Genomic DNA, 20,058 nt, shown 5'->3' with positions numbered 1-20,058 from the left:
TTCAAGCTAACGGTAAAAGGGGCCTAGTAGATATTGATCAGAGAGGAGCTGCCGAAATTATTAGTTTCTATTTAACAGTTGTTACGAGGCTCTATAGTCCTAAATAGAATAGGCTCGAAAGAAAGATAAAAAGAAAATGCCATCCAATAATAGTAGCTTTTTGGATATTGATGACGATCTCGAAGGCGTGGATGATTTTGCCGGTGAAACCAACCCATTCGATGATGCCACTGTGCCAGACAGACCAAGCATGAATAAGTCGAAGGCTGGTGAAGGAAATGGATTTTATGGCACAGCAGACAGTAAGGGCGAGTCTGCACCACTTCAGGGCCAAATGGACCCACCAGCCTATGACCAAGTGATAGGGGAAAACACGAACGATAACGGTGGGCGTGACGGGTTGAGGCCGGGACTAATAAACTACTATTCGAGATACTTTCAACTTAACTTGACGCAGTTCAAGAAAAGATTATCTGCGGTAATGACATTCAGAAATGATCACAATGCCGGGGATAACGACAACGACTGCGATTTGTACGGTGCTGTCTGGATCACTGCCACAGTAGTGATGATTAATTTCACCATGAGCGGTGGGCTGAGCTTCATCATAAACGAAGTAATTGAAGGCACCAGGGCCGGTGGAGATGTTGATAGAGCCAGTCAGTTCAAGAAGCTGCTCCATTCAATCTGGCTGTTTTACGGGTATACCTTCGGGGTGCCATTCATCACGATGCAGGTTTTGCAAAGGGATGAGCATTCGGAACGCAACAGAAGTTTCAAGAGTGTCCCCGAATTGATTTCAGTTTACGGGTACTCCAATTTGATTTGGATACCCGTTTGTGTTATTTTAAATATCTTGGATATGTCTAAACGTTTGAGGACGGTGCAGGCCATTCAATGGGCGATCGTAGCTCTTGGGTGGGCACAATCGTCGTATTTCTTGAAGTCACAGATGTCCAAGAATAATGGCGAAGACGGTGAGACTCAAGCGGGTGGCAAGTTATCTTTATCTGTTATTGTTGCCATTGCCCTGCACGCTTTATTCTGTTTATTATTTAGGTTTATAATATTTTGAAAAGAAGAAACAAACACAGCATTGTATAACCGATACCATTAGAGTGTATTATTATTATTATTATTATTATTATTATTATTATTATTATTATTACTACGGGTTATACGTAAAGGGAGGAGGAAGAAAATTTAAATATACAATGAGTGTTTATAAGTATATATATTAATGCAAAATGCTAGTTTTGTGCTATTCATTAGAGATGACCTTTTACAGATTTGTGGTTTTGTAGTCATCATAAGTTATGTCGTATATGGTTTTATCTTTGAATTTTGAAGAGATTTTAGATGAAACATTTATGTCGGCTCTGGTGAAGCCTTTCGAAAATGTGCAATTAACATTTTTTGAAAAGGTGGAAGAAGAGGAAGAATGGGCGTGTTTTTTCTTGGTACATGGCAAACAAGGCGTGAGCAGAACCAGCTTATCAATATGCTTGATCAGCTTCCGTGAGCTGGTCCCCTCGATTACATCGTCTGGTAGGGTTATGTTTTGCAGTAGAGTGCCTTTATGCAGTTGAATATCGTTGGGAGTCAAAATGTAACGTAGCTTGTCCGAGATCAATGGTATCATGGAGTCGTCTTGGAGCAAGATTTCAATTTTAGCATTGCATTTTATTTTTTTCAAACGACACTTGTCGCAACTTGGACCGCTTCTTTGCCTTTTTGAATTCGAGCCAGTGGATGCTGTGGAGGAAATGGTAGAGTTACTGGTGGAGCGAGAGGTCATGGACATTGTAGTGGTGGTCGCATTGCCGTCTTCATTGCCGATAGAGGCAAGAGCATGGTTTTGGTATTCGAAAGAGGAAATGCAATTTTGCGAGGAAGAGACGATGGCGCTGACGGGTATTGTTGGCGGAGGCGTTATCGTGGCGATACCCATAGCATACCTGTTCACGTCCATAGTAGCAGATTTTAGCCTCTTGGCTCGGAATATTGAATTGTTTGCTAAGTTGGGAGCGAGTTCGTCAGACGGGGGAGCCCGTTTTCTTGTCCAAATGGCTGATGAGAGTTCTGGATCAGTTATGCCTACATTCTGGGCACCTCCACGACATAAATCCTTTTCCAACAAGGAAACACTGGGCAATAATAGGGGTGGCAGGGACCGGTCTCTGTTCCTCACCGTGATGCTTGTGGACATGTTCCTTTCAGTACACGACGATCCGACCAACGTAGCTGTGTATTTTTTCAGTTATAATATACCCTATGCAGCGTATGCACAGATACTTCCATAAAGATGCCAATTGTCAGACAGTAGAACGAAAAAGAACGCAAAATTTTTTTTTTGCTGAAAAGACGACAAAGTCAGCTGGATGAGAACGCTACAAGATCGGGGATGGTAACACAAGTGGCAGATCTAAGCTTTTATAATGTGCAAGCACCACAAATCAGAAACAAGCAAGGCAAATAGGGATCCGGCCTGTATAGCAACAGAAGTTAGGAGGACACAAAAAAACAATATAAAATCACAGAACTGCGACTCGAGACAGGTATTGTTGAAAAAGCGTCGTAGCAGGAGTTTCACTGTCTGCTAAGCACTTAGCCTGAAATCGGCCCATTTTTTTTTCCTCTTTTGTGATCGAGTCTTTCTCTCTCGAGGGAATTCGACGCAGACAAAAGAGAAGTGTGGCTAAACTGGCGAGTGCCTGCGAGATCCACAGAAGCGCCCGCACGGACTCGTGGTCCGAGCAGAGCCCGTTCCGGAAAGAGGAAAACAAAAGACGTTTAGGACTGGAGAGCGGGGAGAGAGAGAGAGCAGGATAGAAGGGGCCGCGAAGAACGAGGCTGGAAGGTCGAAAAGAGACAATGGGCAAGTGGGCAGACCTCTCGAAGCTTGGGCGGACCCTTGTCATTCGTTGATGATCCGTTTGATTTTTCACACAATGCCTTCTTGCCGCTTGTGGAAACCACGARGGGGGGGGGGGGGGGGGGGCAATGTAGCACCAGGCATGATATTTGTTTGATATACCGGAGTGAGGTCTTCATGAGGATCCCGCCGGTGGGAAGACGTATGCTCTTGCATAGGCTCCCCGCATTTACCGTAGTATCTTCCGTCAGACATGATGTTGGCGTCCAAGCAGAGCCGGGTCAAATACGCACGAGGAGCAGTAGCGTGCAAAACGATGGAGTGAAGGCTATAATCGACGAGCGCCGAGGTGCTGCGGCCACTTCGTATGTGTTGTGTTACGACCCGTTTCTGTTGGGTTCATACCTTCTACTGCTGCCAAACGGCTGATTATGTACCTGTGTGTAGTGTTCTGCGGCGTGCCGAAATCCCCTCATCTCAGATGCCGCACAATAGAAAAAAACATTCTTGATGTAGCTACCTTCCTTTCGCTTCGTGGCCTTGGCGTATTCGCGCCAGAAAAGCTTTGTCTTATTAGAGTGTCGCTGAACGCGTATGCACGTTGGTTTACGGATACTGACTGACACTAACCGATTGTACATGAGATAATCACTTGTATTGACGCGCCACCTGCCGAGACCTCGCGGACTTTTGGTAAACACATGCAAGGACCCTTTCGTTAATTGCAATGGAAATTGTTCACGCGTTACCCAATGTAGCAAAGTTTCGCGCAAATAAAAAAATAAAAAGAAATACAAACAAAAAAAAAAAGAAATAATAGAAGATCTATTCGAAGTTAGGCTCATGGGTCTGTATCACTTTTAGGATAACGACTAACATCAACGTTTAATCAGTAACGATTTTGTTTTATCCGCCAGAGTCACTACAGAAGGATAGAAGAAACCAACCGTTTAAAACTAACCTTAACGCAAGAAAGGAAACACTCCCCATTACTAATGGCAAGACGTAGACTACCAGACAGACCACCGAATGGAATAGGAGCCGGCGAGCGGCCAAGACTGGTACCGCGACCTATCAATGTACAGGACTCTGTAACTCGGCTGACGAAGCCATTCAAGGTTCCCTACAAAAATACCCACATCCAGCCCGCTGCTGGTAAAATCGCCACCGGGACTGACATTATCGTGGGAGGAAGATGCCTGAGGAAAAGGTCATCTACTGTGTCGTACTCCGGACTGGACGTGGACGCAGATGCGGAGCAGATGGAGTATGGTCAGGACATCAGTTTGGCCCAACTGACTAAACGACGGAAGGATGCTCTCAGTGCTCAAAGACTGATTAAGGACCCGACAAGGCTAAGTCACATCGAATACACTTTGAGAAGGTCCTTCACTGTCCCCATTAAGGGCTATATCCAAAGGCACAGTTTGCCCCTAACCTTAGGGATGAAAAAGAAAATCACGCCAGAACCAAGACCATTACACGATCCGACGGACGAATTCGCCATAGTGCTGTACGATCCGTCCGTTGATGGTGAAATGATTGTTCACGACGCTACCATAGACACCAAGGAGGAAGAGCTGAAAAATGTGGCCAAGAGCACCCAGGAAAAGGAGAACGCAAACAAAGAAGAGAGCCCAGAACAAAAAAACACACAAAAAATAGGGCATCACCCTTCATTAATGACAAATGGGGTGAGAAATAAATCCTTACGTGAACTGCTGGGTGATTCTGGGGACTCTGCCGAAAACAACAAGAAGTTTGCTAATGTCCCTGTTGTCATCGATCCAAAGCTGGCCAAGATTTTGAGACCGCATCAAGTGGAAGGTGTCAGGTTTTTGTATCGTTGTGTCACTGGGCTAGTCATGAAGGACTTTTTGGAGGCGGAAGCCTTTAACACTTCTAGTGAAGACCCGTTAAAAAGTGACGAGAAGGCGCTTGTGCAGTCTCAAAAGACTGAAGGGAACAATAGAGGTGCGTACGGCTGTATCATGGCAGATGAAATGGGGCTGGGTAAGACCCTGCAATGTATAGCACTGATGTGGACATTACTAAGACAGGGCCCACAGGGGAAACGACTCATTGATAAGTGTATTATCGTTTGTCCATCCTCCTTAGTCAACAATTGGGCCAATGAACTGATCAAGTGGCTGGGCCCCAACACCTTGTCTCCTCTCGCCATTGACGGAAAAAAGTCCTCGATGGGCGGAGGTAACACCACAGTGTCCCAAGCCATTCATACCTGGGCCCAGGCCCAGGGCAGAAACATTGTCAAACCCGTTCTGATCATATCGTATGAGACTCTGCGCCGTAATGTTGACCAATTAAAGAACTCCGACGTGGGGTTGATGCTGGCAGACGAAGGTCATCGTTTGAAAAATGGCGATTCCTTGACTTTCACAGCGTTGGATAGCATCAATTGTCCCAGAAGAGTCATTTTGTCCGGTACGCCCATCCAAAACGATCTTTCCGAGTATTTTGCCCTGTTGAGCTTCTCCAATCCTGGCTTATTGGGCTCCAGAGCAGAGTTTAGAAAGAATTTCGAGCTTCCTATCTTGAGAGGGCGCGATGCTGACGCTACCGATAAGGAAATTACAAAGGGTGAGGCACAATTACAGAAACTGTCTACGATCGTTTCCAAATTCATCATCCGTCGTACTAATGACATTTTGTCCAAGTATCTACCTTGTAAGTATGAAAACGTGATTTTTGTTAACTTGAAGCCATTGCAAAACAGTTTATACAATAAATTAATCAAGTCTAGAGATGTGAAAAAAATGGTTAAGGGCGTGGGTGGCAGCCAGCCATTAAGAGCAATTGGTATCTTAAAGAAACTATGTAATCATCCTAACCTTTTGAATTTTGAAGACGAATTCGAGGAAGATGAAGACTTGGAGTTACCTGATGATTACAGCATGCCCAATTCGAAAGCGAGGGATATCCAAACCAAGTATTCTGCCAAATTCTCTATTTTGGAAAGGTTTCTTCACAAGATTAAAACCGAATCCGATGATAAGATTGTCCTGATTTCTAACTATACTCAAACGTTGGATCTGATTGAAAGAATGTGTAGATACAAGCATTATAGTGCCGCACGGTTAGATGGTACACTGTCGATCAACAAGAGACAGAAGTTGGTGGATAGATTCAATGATCCTGAGAGTCAGGAATTCATTTTCCTTTTGAGTTCCAAAGCAGGTGGTTGTGGTATTAACTTAATCGGTGCAAACAGATTAATTTTAATGGATCCGGATTGGAACCCAGCTGCTGATCAACAAGCCTTGGCACGTGTATGGAGAGACGGTCAGAAAAAGGACTGTTTTATTTACAGATTCATATCGACTGGTACGATAGAAGAAAAAATTTATCAAAGACAATCAATGAAAATGAGCTTGAGTTCATGTGTGGTCGATGCAAAAGAAGATGTTGAAAGATTGTATAGTTCTGATAACTTAAAACAACTATTCCAGAAAAATGACAACACAATATGTGAAACACACGAAACTTACCACTGTAACCGTTGTAATGCGCAGGGAAAACAATTAAAAAGAGCACCTGCTATGCTTTATGGTGATGCGACTACTTGGAATCATTTGAACCATGACGCTTTGGAAAAGACAAACGACCACCTGCTAAAAAATGAGCATCATTACGACGATATAACTTTCGCATTTCAATATATTTCACATTAGTCTCTTTTTCTATATTTGTTATTCGAAAGGAAAACCATGAAAAGAGAAAGAAATCAACTGTTCAGAGGTAAAAAATGTTTCCAACGGTGGGAACAGTCATATATGTAGACATAATAAAACAATGTAAGGATGGGGTCAAATTTCTAAATATTTTCGTATATATTTATTAAAAGTGTAATCATAAAATCTATGTAGGACTAGATGCGTTGGGCAAAGTCATATGACAAATATGAAGACATCTTGTGTGATCCTATTTTTTTATTTTTTTGGTTTTTTATAGCGACAAAATGCCAAACGGAAGCACTAAAGAAAAAATAGCGGTCAGACAGCCTTACGTTGTAAAGGAGCCACACGCCTTAAAACAAGCACCAAACGTTTGGAACGGTTGAATTTGCCCATTGAAAAACAGAATAATCATCCAATAGAATGGATGAGATCCTTGCCAAAGCAGGCTCACAGGCCGTTACGTTTGCTATAAAATCCGGCATATCGATAGCATCAACCTATGCATTAAAGACAATAGCGAACTTTGTTATTCAAATCCCTAAGGATGATGCCAGAAGGATAGATCATTTGAAGTTCAAATTGGAAAGTCGTATAGCTATTGTATCCAGTGCCATTGATCTAATAAAATTGGTGGCCGCAAGAGGGAACACGAATTTACAGATCACGTTGAGATTAACTAAGGATTTGAAGGAAGAGATTGATAGGTTTGATGAAAAGATAAATGAAATGACAGAAAAGGTGGAGGGTTCAAGAAGTGCGAAAACACAGAATGAAGCTATCAAAGCGGTGGAGAACTATATCAAAGACTTGTTACTAAGGATAGAAGAAATCACACCATTTATTAATCTTTCTTTGACCACATCAGGCGCCAACCTAAATAGTGCACTTCCTCATCAAATCTCGCCAGGCTTATTGTTACAAGCTTCTGATTTTGTTAATGAAAGCAATAGAAAATACGACGACGCCATGAAAAGCAGTAAAAAGACAAAAGATGACCGAAAAGAACTAAAAGTTCAAGTGGGGCCTATATTTGAAGTAACGTTGTTTTCCATTTTCTATAATTTGACCTCAGAAAGCAATGGACAATCGGGGATAGTTTGGAAGGAAGATATGAAACGAGCACGAATTAGGATATGTAGACAATACTCTTCAGAAAAGGAATTCGATTATTTTATGAAAATCGAGCAAGACTTTAATGATGGCAGGTATCATGAAAATGACGACAAGGAGGATACACCACAGGAACTTACTATAGATTTGAACCATATGAAAAAGTTATTTTTTAGTGTTTCCGGCAAACTTCTTCGATTGGAAGAACAAGATTCACCGGTGTTGGTGTTGAAAATAAACTCTCACGGTGATCAAGAGAACGCGACTACTGGAGCAGAGAAGCCGCCTATCGAAGACATTACTTGGTATGCGGTAAGTGGATATGAAGAAGTAGAAAAAGACGACGACGACGACGAAGAAGAAGAAGAAGAAGAAGAAGAAGAAGAAGAAGAAGAAGAAGAAGAAGAAGATAATGAGGAAGGGGGCGAAAGTGGGGAAGAGGGGGAAAGTGAGGAAGAAAAACTATTGGAAGACAAAACTTCATCGATCACGCTACTCGAGTACATTGTCCGGTTGACGTCTTTGCAAAGCAACGACCAAAAAAGTATACTGGAGGTCAGCGATGAAAGATTGTCCATTTACCTGAACGATGAAAACACCAACTCAAGAAAAGAAGGTATCAGCAATTCTACAATTAAAGAAACCGAAGAGAAATTACAAAACCTAAAACTCTAGAATAGTTTTACACCAAGTTGGTTCTTTTAAGTATATATATTTACGTATGTATATGCATATGGATATCCAAATGCCTTATTTCGAATGTGGAGTGTGCGGCAATACTTCCTTGTAAAGCTCGTTCAACTCATTAATAGAAAACGGAATGTCAACATCGTTTAGATGAGTGTCAGCAATTGGATTTGTGTCCGCGCCTGCATTGGCACTATGGGGGGTTGCAGCCGAATCGCAGCATTGTTGGAACGTGTCAAGAAGAGGCAACCCTAGCTCGTCTATGTCGTCCGTCTTGGCGCCATCGCTTTGTAGGGGTGACTCCAAGCTAGACAGGGTCGTTGTCATGTCCACATACGACGAGGGGCTCAGGTCAATAAGATCGACGCTGTTCAGGCCCAGAGAAGCCTCCAAGTCTAATACCCGAAGATTTTTAACGGTCGCCGCTTCAGGACTGACTGAGCTATGGCACGATGCTGCCTTCTGCTTCCTACTAGTCTTTCTCTTGGTGTGGCACTTACAGGGCTCGCCTTCGTCGCAACGGCACCGCGACTCATCTTCCTCGCTGCCCACCGCCAGCCGTCGCTTGGAAGCACACATGCATCCGCCAGAAGGGTTGAAATTCTTGGTCCTCCTCAGCTCCTTACAATGACCACATGTGGTCGATGGCCTACCCTTGCGCCTGATCACTTGCAGCGGGCCATCTGTGTGGGTGCACTGCGCCGCCCTATGGCCCCTGATACACGTTTCACAGGCGTACTTGACCCCGTTAATCACCACCATCCTTTTATCGCTACGGTTATCAGCCTCCTTCCCACCAACCCCACCTTTTTCACCATCGAATTGCCATAGCTACTACTATATCGTTCACCTTTTACTAATGGCCGATCCAGACCCTGGAGCACTTACCCTACGCGCTTACACACCCTGGCGACTTCGCCTCGTTTTGGCGACTTTTTGGCGAATATTTCTTGCAGGTTGCAGTGGTGGAAGGTGGGTGGGCAAAATTACGTTCTTCACTATGGGCGGTATCAATTGCAGGTTCGACACGTCCTCAGATAGCCACACCGCACAAGACCGATCGCTAATTTTTTTCCACTCTGCATTTCAGTGCATTTTTTTCTTATTCTGATTTCCAAGACGAGATTCTCGATTAAAAACCGCTTTTTGTTTTTTATCAAGTGCTGGCCCCATCTGTTCATTAGATTATATCGTGCCCCCTTCAGCCACCATCCATTCTAACTCGTCCTTTCTTTAAGCGTTTGTTGGAGAATCTTTGTTTTCTGTACCTCTCCCTATTTTGCTTATATCGTGCTAGCATCTGCCTCGCCTCGTACTTTTCCTTCCATTTTATAATAATACTACTAACTATAATAATATCCTTAAAGTTGGGCAAGACAAGACAAGACCGGAACTAAACGTAAGCTATTGTAAAAAAAACAAAGCAGGGAATAATAAATCATGAGTGATAATCCATTTAACGCGAGTCTTCTCGATGAAGACTCAAACCGCGAAAGAGAAATAATAGACGCTACCACAGAGGCTCTTTCGAAGCCAAATCCTTCCTTAGAATACTGTACCTTATCGATAGAGGAAACCCTTGAACAACTCCAGACTGATGGGAACAATGGTTTAAGCTCTTCGAGCGAGGCCACTAGCAGGAGAGCAGTTCATGGCTCTAATGAAATAACCGTAGAAGATGACGAGCCTCTTTTCAAGAAGTTCCTGTCCAATTTCATTGAAGATAGATTGATCCTATTATTGATCGGGTCTGCTGTCGTCTCTTTCTGCATGGGTAATACTGACGATGCTATCAGTATCACACTAGCCATTTTCATTGTGGTCACCGTCGGGTTTGTCCAAGAATATAGATCTGAAAAATCGCTAGAGGCTTTGAATAAATTGGTGCCTGCTGAATGCCATTTGATGAGATGTGGCCAAGAAAGTCATGTGTTGGCTTCCGCTTTGGTTCCGGGCGATTTAGTCCATTTCGGGATAGGTGACAGAATCCCTGCTGACCTTAGAATTATTGAAGCCACCGATTTGACCATTGATGAAAGTAATTTAACTGGTGAGAATGAACCGGTTCATAAATCCTCACAAACAATCGAGAAATCTTCCTTTAACGACCAACCCAACTCAATTGTACCGATCGCTGAAAGAACCTGTATCGCTTATATGGGAACTTTGGTCAAAGAAGGTCACGGTAAGGGTATTGTTGTGGGAACAGGAACAAACACTTCATTTGGTGCAGTGTTTGAAATGATGAATAACATTGAAAAGCCAAAGACTCCACTACAATTAACAATGGACAAACTGGGGAAAGATCTGTCACTGGTGAGTTTCATCGTTATTGGTATGATTTGCTTAGTAGGTGTCATCCAAGGCAGATCTTGGTTAGAAATGTTTCAAATATCGGTTTCATTGGCAGTCGCTGCAATCCCAGAAGGGTTGCCAATCATTGTCACAGTTACTTTAGCATTGGGTGTCCTAAGAATGGCAAAGCGTAAGGCTATTGTTAGAAGATTACCAAGTGTCGAAACTTTAGGCTCTGTTAACGTCATTTGTTCTGATAAAACCGGTACTTTAACTTCAAACCATATGACTATATCCAAACTCTGGTGCTTAGATAGTATGTCCAACAAATTGAACGTTTTGTCATTAGACAAAAATAAGAAAAGTAAAAATTCCAATGGGAATTTGAAAAATTACTTAACTGAAGACGTTCGGGAAACCCTGAACATCGGAAACCTTTGTAACAATGCCTCCTTCTCTCAAGAACATGCTTCATTTTTGGGGAACCCAACTGATGTTGCCCTTCTAGAACTATTAACAAGCTATGAAATGCCTGATATTAGAAACACAGTTCAAAAAGTTCAAGAACTTCCATTCAATTCCAGAAGGAAATTCATGGCCACCAAAATTCTTAATCCTGCTGACAATAAGTGCACAGTATACGTTAAAGGTGCGTTCGAAAAAATTTTGCAGTGTTCTACAAGTCATTTGAAATCAAAGGATAAAAAAACTGAAAAACTGACTGAAACTCAAAAAGACACAATTATTGAGTGTGCAAATTCAATGGCTTCCGAAGGTTTACGTGTCCTTGGCTTCGCTAAACTGGTATTATCCGATTCATCAACTCCACTAACGGAAGACCTAATCAACGATTTAACATTTACTGGGTTGATCGGCATGAACGATCCTCCAAGACCAAATGTCAAATTTGCTATTGAGCAACTTCTACAGGGGGGTGTTCATATTATTATGATCACCGGTGATTCCGAAAATACTGCTGTAAACATTGCAAGACAAATTGGTATTCCTGTCATTGATCCAAAGCTTTCTGTTTTATCTGGTGATAAATTAGAAAAGATGTCAGATGATCAATTGGCTAATGTCATTGATCATGTTAATATTTTTGCTCGTGCTACCCCTGAACATAAACTAAACATTGTTCGTGCATTAAGGAAGAGAGGCGATGTCGTAGCGATGACCGGAGATGGTGTTAACGACGCTCCTGCGTTAAAACTTTCAGATATTGGTATTTCAATGGGCAGGATCGGTACAGATGTAGCCAAAGAAGCTTCTGATATGGTTCTAACCGATGATGATTTCAGTACCATCTTAACCGCTATTGAAGAAGGGAAAGGTATTTTCAATAATATTCAAAACTTTCTAACTTTTCAATTGTCTACCTCTGTGGCTGCGTTATCGTTGGTCGCCCTGTCTACGGCATTCAAACTACCCAACCCACTAAATGCGATGCAAATTCTCTGGATTAATATTCTAATGGATGGTCCACCAGCTCAATCATTGGGTGTGGAACCTGTAGATCATGAAGTTATGAAGAAGCCTCCAAGAAAACGTACTGATAAAATTTTGACTCATGAGGTGATGAAACGTTTACTTACTACTGCAACTTGTATCATCATAGGAACAGTTTACATTTTTGTCAAAGAGATGGCCGAAGATGGTAAAGTAACTGCTAGAGATACTACTATGACTTTTACTTGCTTTGTTTTCTTTGATATGTTCAATGCTTTGGCATGTAGACATAATACAAAATCAATTTTCGAAGTTGGATTTTTCACGAATAAGATGTTCAACTATGCAGTTGGACTTTCACTATTAGGTCAAATGTGTGCTATATATATACCGTTCTTCCAAAGTATCTTTAAAACCGAACGTTTAGGGGTGTCTGACATATTACTGCTATTACTCATTAGTAGTACTGTTTTCATTGTTGATGAATTAAGAAAACTGTGGATGAGGAAAATGAACGAAAGAGACCCAACGTACTACTCCAATGTTTGATACATGTTCATCTTTATGTTGCTTTATTTTACCCTCATTTCTTTTTTCTCATTCAAAAAGCGTCTCTGGCCCTCTTATAGAGGATGTACTAATTAATGGAAACATATGTATCTATATATACAACAGATACTAAGATGAACATATTTGAATATTTAATCACTTACACAAAAGCAATATAAAAATGTGTACATTATTGTCTTGCCTTTATTTTTTCGAACTAACGACATAGTACATGATACACAGTATTATTATAATCATTATTTTTTCTTCAGGAAGTGTATCGTAACTCTATTTAGAACAGTATACAATTATTTGCAGCTGCTTTTCTCAATCTGTTCATGACAGCCAGCCCTTCTCCATCTTCATTCGTACCTTCAACGAATATCAAGTCAACGTTATCCGTTTCGTCTACTTTCCTCAAAGCAGCAAATAAGTTAGCTTGTATTTCTTCACCTGTCCGTCCAAGTCTTTCAATGACAAAACTTTTAGAAGAAAAATCAGAGTCATCCACGATCTTGGATTGTAGATCCGAATCTTGCAGTTTCAGTGAAGTCAAAATAGCGATTTTTTTCACAGTTTTATCAGCTTGTATTTCATTTTTGATCATTCTGTTCAGACTTTCCATCTGCGTCTCCGTTATGTTGTTATTGGTGTCACTTGTGTTAGGCACTAACAAAATGACCTTGGCCGAGGGAGAATAATGTCTATATTTCATACCAGGTGTTCTTACTTTTTCACCTTTTTCAACAGATTTTTTGTTTTCGACCTTACAAAGAGACCAAGCTTCGCCACCTAATTCAATGATCTCCTCATAAGTGAAACCGCCAGGTCGCAGTAGCATTGGGGGATTGCATAGCCCATCGACCACAGTACTTTCTACGCCAACTTTGCATGCACCACCATCAAGAATCATGGGGATTTTACCGTTCAAATCGTGATAAACATGGGACGCTAAAGTAGGAGATGGCCTGGTAGACGCATTTGCTGACGGTGCAGCTATTGGTGTATCACTCAAAGCGATCAATGCTCTAGCGACTGGATTGGCTGGTATACGCACTGCAAATGTGGACTGATCTGCGGTTGTTAGTTTCGATAGCGTATTGTGGTTTGGAGGTGGTACAGGCAAAAGAATAGTTAATGGACCGGGCCAAAGGTTCGAAATTAATGGGCGATAAATTGCTGGTATATTATCAGACAGAGATGCGCTGGATGAATCCGCTTGATTAAAAATCTTTCTGTTTAGCTGGTCAATGGATGAAATATGTGTGATCAAAGGGTTATCGCTAGGCCTATTCTTGGCCTTATATATGCTGAGCACCGAATTATCATTCAGCGCAGAGCCCCCGAGCCCATAAACGGTTTCTGTTGGAAAGGCTACAGTTTCGTCAGTATCTCTTATAATCTTTGCTGCCTCTAGTAGTGCTGCTTCTGTTTCAGGGTCAGTTATTGTTGGTAAGGATCCATCTAAATGTGCTGTTGGAGAGAAGTGGATTGAGAGCGGATTTACTCTTAAGACTTTAGTGTCAAATACAGCTTTCGATGTCATTGTTACGAAATACCGTCCCAGATGCATGTAATTATATCAGAATGAAACGAAAGATAAGATTGACATTAAATGTGCAAGTAACCTTTAGCTGTAAAGCGAAGAGTGCATGAAGTACAAAAGTACCTCAACCAAAGAAGAGAGATCTTTCTTTTTCATTAAACTATACTATTATTTTTTTAAGAAATTTAGGCGATGAGGTTACTAATGATCGATGAAAAATATCAAACTTGCGTAAAAAGTGACCTTGAGATGCTCTTGCTTTGAATATAAATGTTTTAATCCCAGGTTTCTTCAAGAAAAGAGCCTTGTTGGCGCAATCGGTAGCGCGTATGACTCTTAATCATAAGGTTAGGGGTTCGAGCCCCCTACAGGGCTTTTCTTTTTCACTTTTTTTGCCAAACAAGTACAGCATAACCGAATTTACTTCATCTTATTCTAGAGTGCTATAATAAATACGCATATTAGTAGCGTGAAGGAACAGTTGGATAGGCTTTCCTTCTACCCAGTTGGACGCTAACAGTGATAATATATATAATTTTTCACGGCTACCCAGATGTCATTAATACCTATTTTTGTGTCACAAGAAAAATAAGAGAAATAGAGGGTCCCATTTTTCCAAAGACTATATATCTACGTGTAAATAAGACTGAACCTGGTTTGTTTGAAGGTCATAATGATCGCGGTAGTCGGATATAGTTTTTGCAATGGGCAGTGGTAATTTTTCAGATGAGTTAGAAAAAGAAAACTTCCAAAGGCAAATCCATATAGATTTGAGTACCCACCGAGACATGAGATCTCAAAATGATGACAACACTGGGCAAAAGAACAATGTGAATTTTGGGAAACAAAAATCACCACACGATAAAGAAAGTGTAACTCGAAGCCACACAACAAGTAACATATTTAATGAAGAAGAGTTGCATGAAGGGTTTAAGAAGATGGGAGAAATAAATAATAGCTCGAGGCTTGCCCCCGACTCCAACTTTGACATGGAGGATTCCCAATTAAAAAACTGGGAAAGTTTTTGGTGCAATACAGAAGGTTACAAAACTAAACACATTCAACCTTTTCATTTCACAAGCGGGTTAGAGGAGATAAAGGAACCAGTTATGGAGGTGAATATTTCAACGTCACCGTACAAAGGGCAAAGACCCAATTCTGCTCCCACTGAATGCTCAGCTGCTACTACCACATTTACCAAAACACAGCTTGAGGTGAGCTTTTTGAAAACTAATCTACTTACATATAWCAAAAAGGAGATTGACATTTGCCTGACAAGTATACCATTTTTCGATGATGCAATTCAAATGCAAAAGAAATTCTTAGAATATAGAGACATCGAGTTGGATGAAGAATATGAACTGAAGATTTTAGGAGAGCTTTTGAATGAATTGAATTTTTTTCACTTGCAGGAAAACTGTTTACTCAATAGAGAGCTAGCAGTTCGCAAATTCTCCAACCAATCTGAAACCCAAAATCTTCCCTCTCTTAAAAGTTTCAGAGGCTCCCTAATTCCTATGATCAACTCACACTCTCCCTCAAGAATGTCGAAAAGGAATGGAAAATCGTTCGAGGAGAGCTATGAGTTTACAACCAACTCTTCAAATTTCTGGGAGAAAGCAGAATTTCAAAACTCAGCAAGTGGGACACCCAATTGTTTCGCCGGTAATAATCTATATCAAACAAAACCTTTTATGCCCTTTGAAAACCAAAATGAGCCTTCTTTTAATAGAATGAATGTAGATTGCAAGCAGCATTTTAACTCCGGAAGAAGTATTCAAAAGGGATTAGAGGCGAGGTCTTACAGGGGACTAAATGGTAACTATCAAAATGGATATGCTGCAATGACAAAATCGTTTGGTAACATCGATTTAAATAAAATGCCCAAAAAAACCAACGAAGAAACGTATGGATGGTCATGAAATTGATCAGTGCAAATGGTAAAAATACTGAATATCTATCGTTAAAAATTCCAAACTACTTATGATACAATAACTTTATACGTATATACACACTCCATACATATGTTCGGTTTTAATGTACACGGGTTTGTTTATTTAAGCTAAGAAAAGGGATTATCTTCATAGTTCTTCGTTTTTTCTTCTTTTGGATGCTGCAATCATTTCTTGCTGACGTCTTCTTTTGGATCTATCAATCTTAGGCACAGTGGTGATCTGTTTTCTTTCCGTATGTGCTTTACCATTCTTTATGCTTTCCTTCTCTCTTTTGGTCAGTTTGGCCATCTTGTCCATCCATTCTGATACTTCGCAACCACTTTGTTTCATGACGTTTATTATCGGTTTGATAGCTACTGAATCTTGCTTTGTATAAAGCGTTATGGCCTTACCTGACCGTCCACCTCTACCTGTTCTACCAATTCTATGAACATAAGCCTGAGAAGATCCTGGAACATCATAATTAATGACCAGATTCACACCTTTGAAATCGATACCACRGGCTAAAACATCTGTACAAATCAAACACCATAACTCACCAGACTTAAATCGTTCAATAATTCTATCTCTTTGTAATGCTGTTCTTTCCGCATGAATCACGTCTACGTTTATTCTGTCGTACATCAATTCATGATATAATGCTTTAGCTCTTGTAATAGATTCCAGAAAAATCATAATAGGCGGCTTAAACTCACCCTCTTGAACCAATTGTCTGATAGCGATTAGTTTACCCTCTTCATTACCACAGAATACCAATTTTTGTTCAATATCTGTATTTGCAGCTTCTTTATGACCAATGATAACTCTTACAGGATCCATCATAATGCTTTGTGCGATCTCTTCCACGCTTGATGGAATCGTGGCAGAAAACATCGCCTTGCGCAGAGCTGGTTCCTTGCAAGCACTTAGAATATCATCACTTTGTTCAACAAATGTTTTGTCGAACAATTTATCGGCCTCATCAAAAATCAAATGCTTCACTTTGGAAAGGTCAAGAGCTTCGTTCTTCACAACGTCAATTAGTCTCAGTGGTGTGGAAATGATGATATCATATTTCTTATCACTAATTACCTTGTTCTTCAATTTGGCACTTAAAGATTTGGATAACAGAGCAATTTGCAAAGGTCTTTTCTTTTCCAAGAATATTTTGTGAGACAGTTTAAAACATTCGATGTAAATTTGATTTGCTAATTCCTTTGTAGGAGAAATGATCAACCCTTTCAGCCCTGGGGTGTTCTTGTCGTCAATGATCTGTTGAACTAACGGGATTAAGAATGCCAATGTCTTACCGGACCCGGTTGGACCGCATGCCAAGACATCCCTGTTGTTTAGGGCGATGGGAATACACTCACTTTGAATTGGGGTGGGTTCAGTGAATCCGTTTTCAACCAGATTGTTTAGTAAACGTTTATCAAATGAAAATCTAGAAATCAGATCTTCAAATGAGCCTATTGGAAATGGTACATCCGCGCCCGATACATTACCTTTGTACGATTTTCTTAAGGCAGATGCCTCGGCTGCATTAGTAATTGTTGGTTTTAACACATCTTGATCATCATTGCCGCCATCATCTCGTTCATTCGAAACATCTTCTTTTGTTTCTTCCCCCTTCTCATTTTCCACCTTGCTGATTATTTTTTTGTTCCGGAAGAAATCAAGCTCTTTCACGATTTGTGTTTCACTATCCTTTTCCTTATGATTTGCTTCCTTGTCATTTATGGCACTGTAATCTGCCGCTTTGGCCTTTGAACCAGAATTTTTCTTTACAGAAGCACCCCTAGTCAACACTCTAAAAATGTCCATACTTACTTGCTTCTTGTAATGTTTGCTTTATTGTCTGTTCTGCTTTCTAGTTTTGCTCTTAACAGCTGAAAAATGGCAGTTATTACTTTCCTTTTTTCTCATCTCATCGCAGAAAATTTTTCACAAGCGAAAAAAAAAAAAAGTTCGGCTAATAAACCGCTATTATTGTAACCGAAGAACTGAGATTGATGTTATAGTATTTCTACTTTTAGTATAGATTACATTTGCATTTGCTGTACGTAGTATATAACCGTCACAAGAAGGGAATCATATGGCCGCTGATGCCAGTGTTTTTGTTTTTTGATGTAGCACGGCAATTCTCTCAGCGATATCCATAAACAGGGTGAATTCTTCTATCACGGTAGACACTATGGCACCTAAACCTGTTTTCAACTGCAGCAAATTTTCTGCTTCGCACGAGGTTATGTCTCCTGTCATAGCGGTGGCATTGCCATTGTTTGGTACGCCAAATAAGTCGGTGTCGATGCCATTGACCGCGGTTTCTATGTCTGAAAGAATGCGGGAGTAATCATCTAATTTTTTCTCATAAAGCTGAACTTTCTTTTGGAAAAACTTATCTAGTTCATTAGAGGAAATTTTGCTTCCCGGGGTTAATAGTTGTTGTAAAAGCACAGAAAAAGTTTGCGTGTCGAGTAGGTCTTCATCAATTAGGGACTTAAATGAAGAGATTTTCTTCAAATCTTGCTTTAAATATTGACTTGTAGCCGATTCGGATTTTAGTAAGTACGCTACATCACGGGGAATGGAATCTATCAATTCGTCATGATCATTTGTATCAGCCTTCAAGTGGTGTGAGATCTGTACTTGCTTTTGAATATATTGGTCTAATTGCTCAATTTCTTGACGAATTTGGGGTGGTAGCTCAGAAATTCGGGTCATTGGGGTGATGGGGAGCTGGGAAAGACTCTGCAACGCGGACTGCGCTTGCTGTTGTGGTTGCTGCTGATTTCCGAACAGTCCTCCTGATGTACCCATGTTGTTGTTATTTGACGAGCCAAACAAGGAGGTTGTTCCTGCAGGTTTGGAACCAAACAATCCTCCACCTGTGGTTGTGTTAGCTGGGTTGTTACCAAATAGAGATGTACCGGCTGGTTTCGCTCCAAAAAGCCCTTGGCCTTGTGTAGGAGCCGTGGAAGCGCTTGTATTCCCGAACAAGGAAGTACTACCGGCAGGTTTAGAACCGAATAGGCCACTGCTTGCACTGCTTGAATTGTTATTATTACCGAATAAACTTCCGCTTGTGGGCGCTGCGTTGGAGCCAAACAATCCACCACTGGCATTGGTATTAGCACCCTGGCCAGCATTATTCGTACCAGCACCAAATAAACCGCCATTGGTACTTGTTGTGTTACCAAGTTTGCTACCAAAGAGACCGCCTCCTGTAGTGCTACTGCCTCCAAACGCATTGGCCTGTGGTTGTTGCTGCTGTTGGCCAAACGACGCACCTAACCCACCCGTTGTTCCAGGCATACTCGCACCGACAGGCTTTGCACCAAAAAGCCCACCTGCCCCTGGAGTTGTGTTTTGTCCAGCTTGATTCCCACCAAAGGAAAATCCGGTATTCGTATTTCCACTGCTGGCCCCACTGTTCTGGCTAAAAAGCCCACCCGCAGGTGTTGATGATGCCTTATTAAATCCAAACATTGCACACTGCTTGCCGAAACTCTCGATTGTCCTCCTCTATCCGTTCAATCATCAATCAACCAGCAATCATCCTCACCATTAATGATCTTTTCAACTACCATTTGTTTGCCCAAACTGGGATGCCCAGTCGTGAAACGTGATATTCGCTATTAACCTCCTTTGTTCTTCTTTTTGCCACCGCAGGGCAAAAAAAGAGAAAGAAACAACAAGAACAGTTATGAGAACGATTTAAATCCCTTTCTTACAATAGAACAGGCATTCTCAACTCCCAATTAGTTGTTGTAAAGTTATATTACGCACATACTACAGCAGCCTATCTTTTTCCCTCGCTGATCTCCATTTCAATAAGATTCTTTTGGCCTTCTACACGTGAGCCAGTTGTTTTATTATTTACTCTCTGCCTTCTACTTCCGTTTCTTCCTGTTA

The 20,058-nt window shown here is 41.2% G+C and overlaps 11 protein-coding genes and 1 non-coding gene across 12 annotated transcripts; 6 read left to right on the top strand and 6 right to left on the bottom strand.

The window, feature by feature from the left end:
* Positions 1–136: 136 nt before the first annotated feature.
* Positions 137–1,075, top strand: YIP5 (Yip5p; the record flags this gene model as incomplete). The annotated part of the gene is made up of 1 exon (XM_018364982.1): positions 137–1,075. The coding sequence occupies one exon, from the start codon at positions 137–139 to the stop codon at positions 1,073–1,075; it is 939 nt and encodes a 312-aa protein (XP_018222082.1).
* A 207-nt stretch (positions 1,076–1,282) lies between these two features.
* On the bottom strand, positions 1,283–2,209 carry SUT1 (Sut1p; the record flags this gene model as incomplete). The annotated part of the gene is made up of 1 exon (XM_018364981.1): positions 1,283–2,209. One exon carries the CDS (start codon positions 2,207–2,209, stop codon positions 1,283–1,285), a length of 927 nt encoding a protein of 308 aa, XP_018222081.1.
* Positions 2,210–3,252: 1,043 nt separating this feature from the next.
* Positions 3,253–3,720, bottom strand: DI49_1813 (uncharacterized protein; the record flags this gene model as incomplete). Its single annotated transcript, XM_018364980.1, has 1 exon — positions 3,253–3,720. One exon carries the CDS (start codon positions 3,718–3,720, stop codon positions 3,253–3,255), a length of 468 nt encoding a protein of 155 aa, XP_018222080.1.
* Positions 3,721–3,870: 150 nt separating this feature from the next.
* RAD54 (DNA-dependent ATPase RAD54) lies at positions 3,871–6,567 on the top strand (the record flags this gene model as incomplete). Its single annotated transcript, XM_018364979.1, has 1 exon — positions 3,871–6,567. One exon carries the CDS (start codon positions 3,871–3,873, stop codon positions 6,565–6,567), a length of 2,697 nt encoding a protein of 898 aa, XP_018222079.1.
* Positions 6,568–6,993: 426 nt separating this feature from the next.
* Positions 6,994–8,358, top strand: YRB30 (Yrb30p; the record flags this gene model as incomplete). Its single annotated transcript, XM_018364978.1, has 1 exon — positions 6,994–8,358. One exon carries the CDS (start codon positions 6,994–6,996, stop codon positions 8,356–8,358), a length of 1,365 nt encoding a protein of 454 aa, XP_018222078.1.
* Positions 8,359–8,433: 75 nt separating this feature from the next.
* Positions 8,434–9,132, bottom strand: CUP2 (Cup2p; the record flags this gene model as incomplete). Its single annotated transcript, XM_018364977.1, has 1 exon — positions 8,434–9,132. The coding sequence occupies one exon, from the start codon at positions 9,130–9,132 to the stop codon at positions 8,434–8,436; it is 699 nt and encodes a 232-aa protein (XP_018222077.1).
* Positions 9,133–9,810: 678 nt separating this feature from the next.
* PMR1 (Ca(2+)/Mn(2+)-transporting P-type ATPase PMR1) lies at positions 9,811–12,663 on the top strand (the record flags this gene model as incomplete). The annotated part of the gene is made up of 1 exon (XM_018364976.1): positions 9,811–12,663. The coding sequence occupies one exon, from the start codon at positions 9,811–9,813 to the stop codon at positions 12,661–12,663; it is 2,853 nt and encodes a 950-aa protein (XP_018222076.1).
* Positions 12,664–12,955: 292 nt separating this feature from the next.
* On the bottom strand, positions 12,956–14,236 carry SUA5 (threonylcarbamoyladenylate synthase; the record flags this gene model as incomplete). Its single annotated transcript, XM_018364975.1, has 1 exon — positions 12,956–14,236. The coding sequence occupies one exon, from the start codon at positions 14,234–14,236 to the stop codon at positions 12,956–12,958; it is 1,281 nt and encodes a 426-aa protein (XP_018222075.1).
* A 275-nt stretch (positions 14,237–14,511) lies between these two features.
* Positions 14,512–14,584, top strand: DI49_1807. Its single transcript has one exon. It is a non-coding gene; the product is annotated as a tRNA-Lys (tRNA).
* A 329-nt stretch (positions 14,585–14,913) lies between these two features.
* On the top strand, positions 14,914–16,131 carry SPO74 (Spo74p; the record flags this gene model as incomplete). Its single annotated transcript, XM_018364974.1, has 1 exon — positions 14,914–16,131. One exon carries the CDS (start codon positions 14,914–14,916, stop codon positions 16,129–16,131), a length of 1,218 nt encoding a protein of 405 aa, XP_018222074.1.
* A 159-nt stretch (positions 16,132–16,290) lies between these two features.
* On the bottom strand, positions 16,291–17,967 carry ROK1 (RNA-dependent ATPase ROK1; the record flags this gene model as incomplete). The annotated part of the gene is made up of 1 exon (XM_018364973.1): positions 16,291–17,967. One exon carries the CDS (start codon positions 17,965–17,967, stop codon positions 16,291–16,293), a length of 1,677 nt encoding a protein of 558 aa, XP_018222073.1.
* Positions 17,968–18,234: 267 nt separating this feature from the next.
* Positions 18,235–19,632, bottom strand: NUP49 (FG-nucleoporin NUP49; the record flags this gene model as incomplete). Its single annotated transcript, XM_018364972.1, has 1 exon — positions 18,235–19,632. The coding sequence occupies one exon, from the start codon at positions 19,630–19,632 to the stop codon at positions 18,235–18,237; it is 1,398 nt and encodes a 465-aa protein (XP_018222072.1).
* Positions 19,633–20,058: the final 426 nt, after the last annotated feature.

This window comes from Saccharomyces eubayanus, chromosome VII, assembly GCF_001298625.1.
Source record: "Saccharomyces eubayanus strain FM1318 chromosome VII, whole genome shotgun sequence".
Taxonomy (NCBI): Eukaryota; Fungi; Ascomycota; class Saccharomycetes; order Saccharomycetales; family Saccharomycetaceae; genus Saccharomyces; species Saccharomyces eubayanus.
Note: the sequence above shows the minus strand (reverse complement) of the source record. Positions and strands in the feature narration are given on the sequence as shown.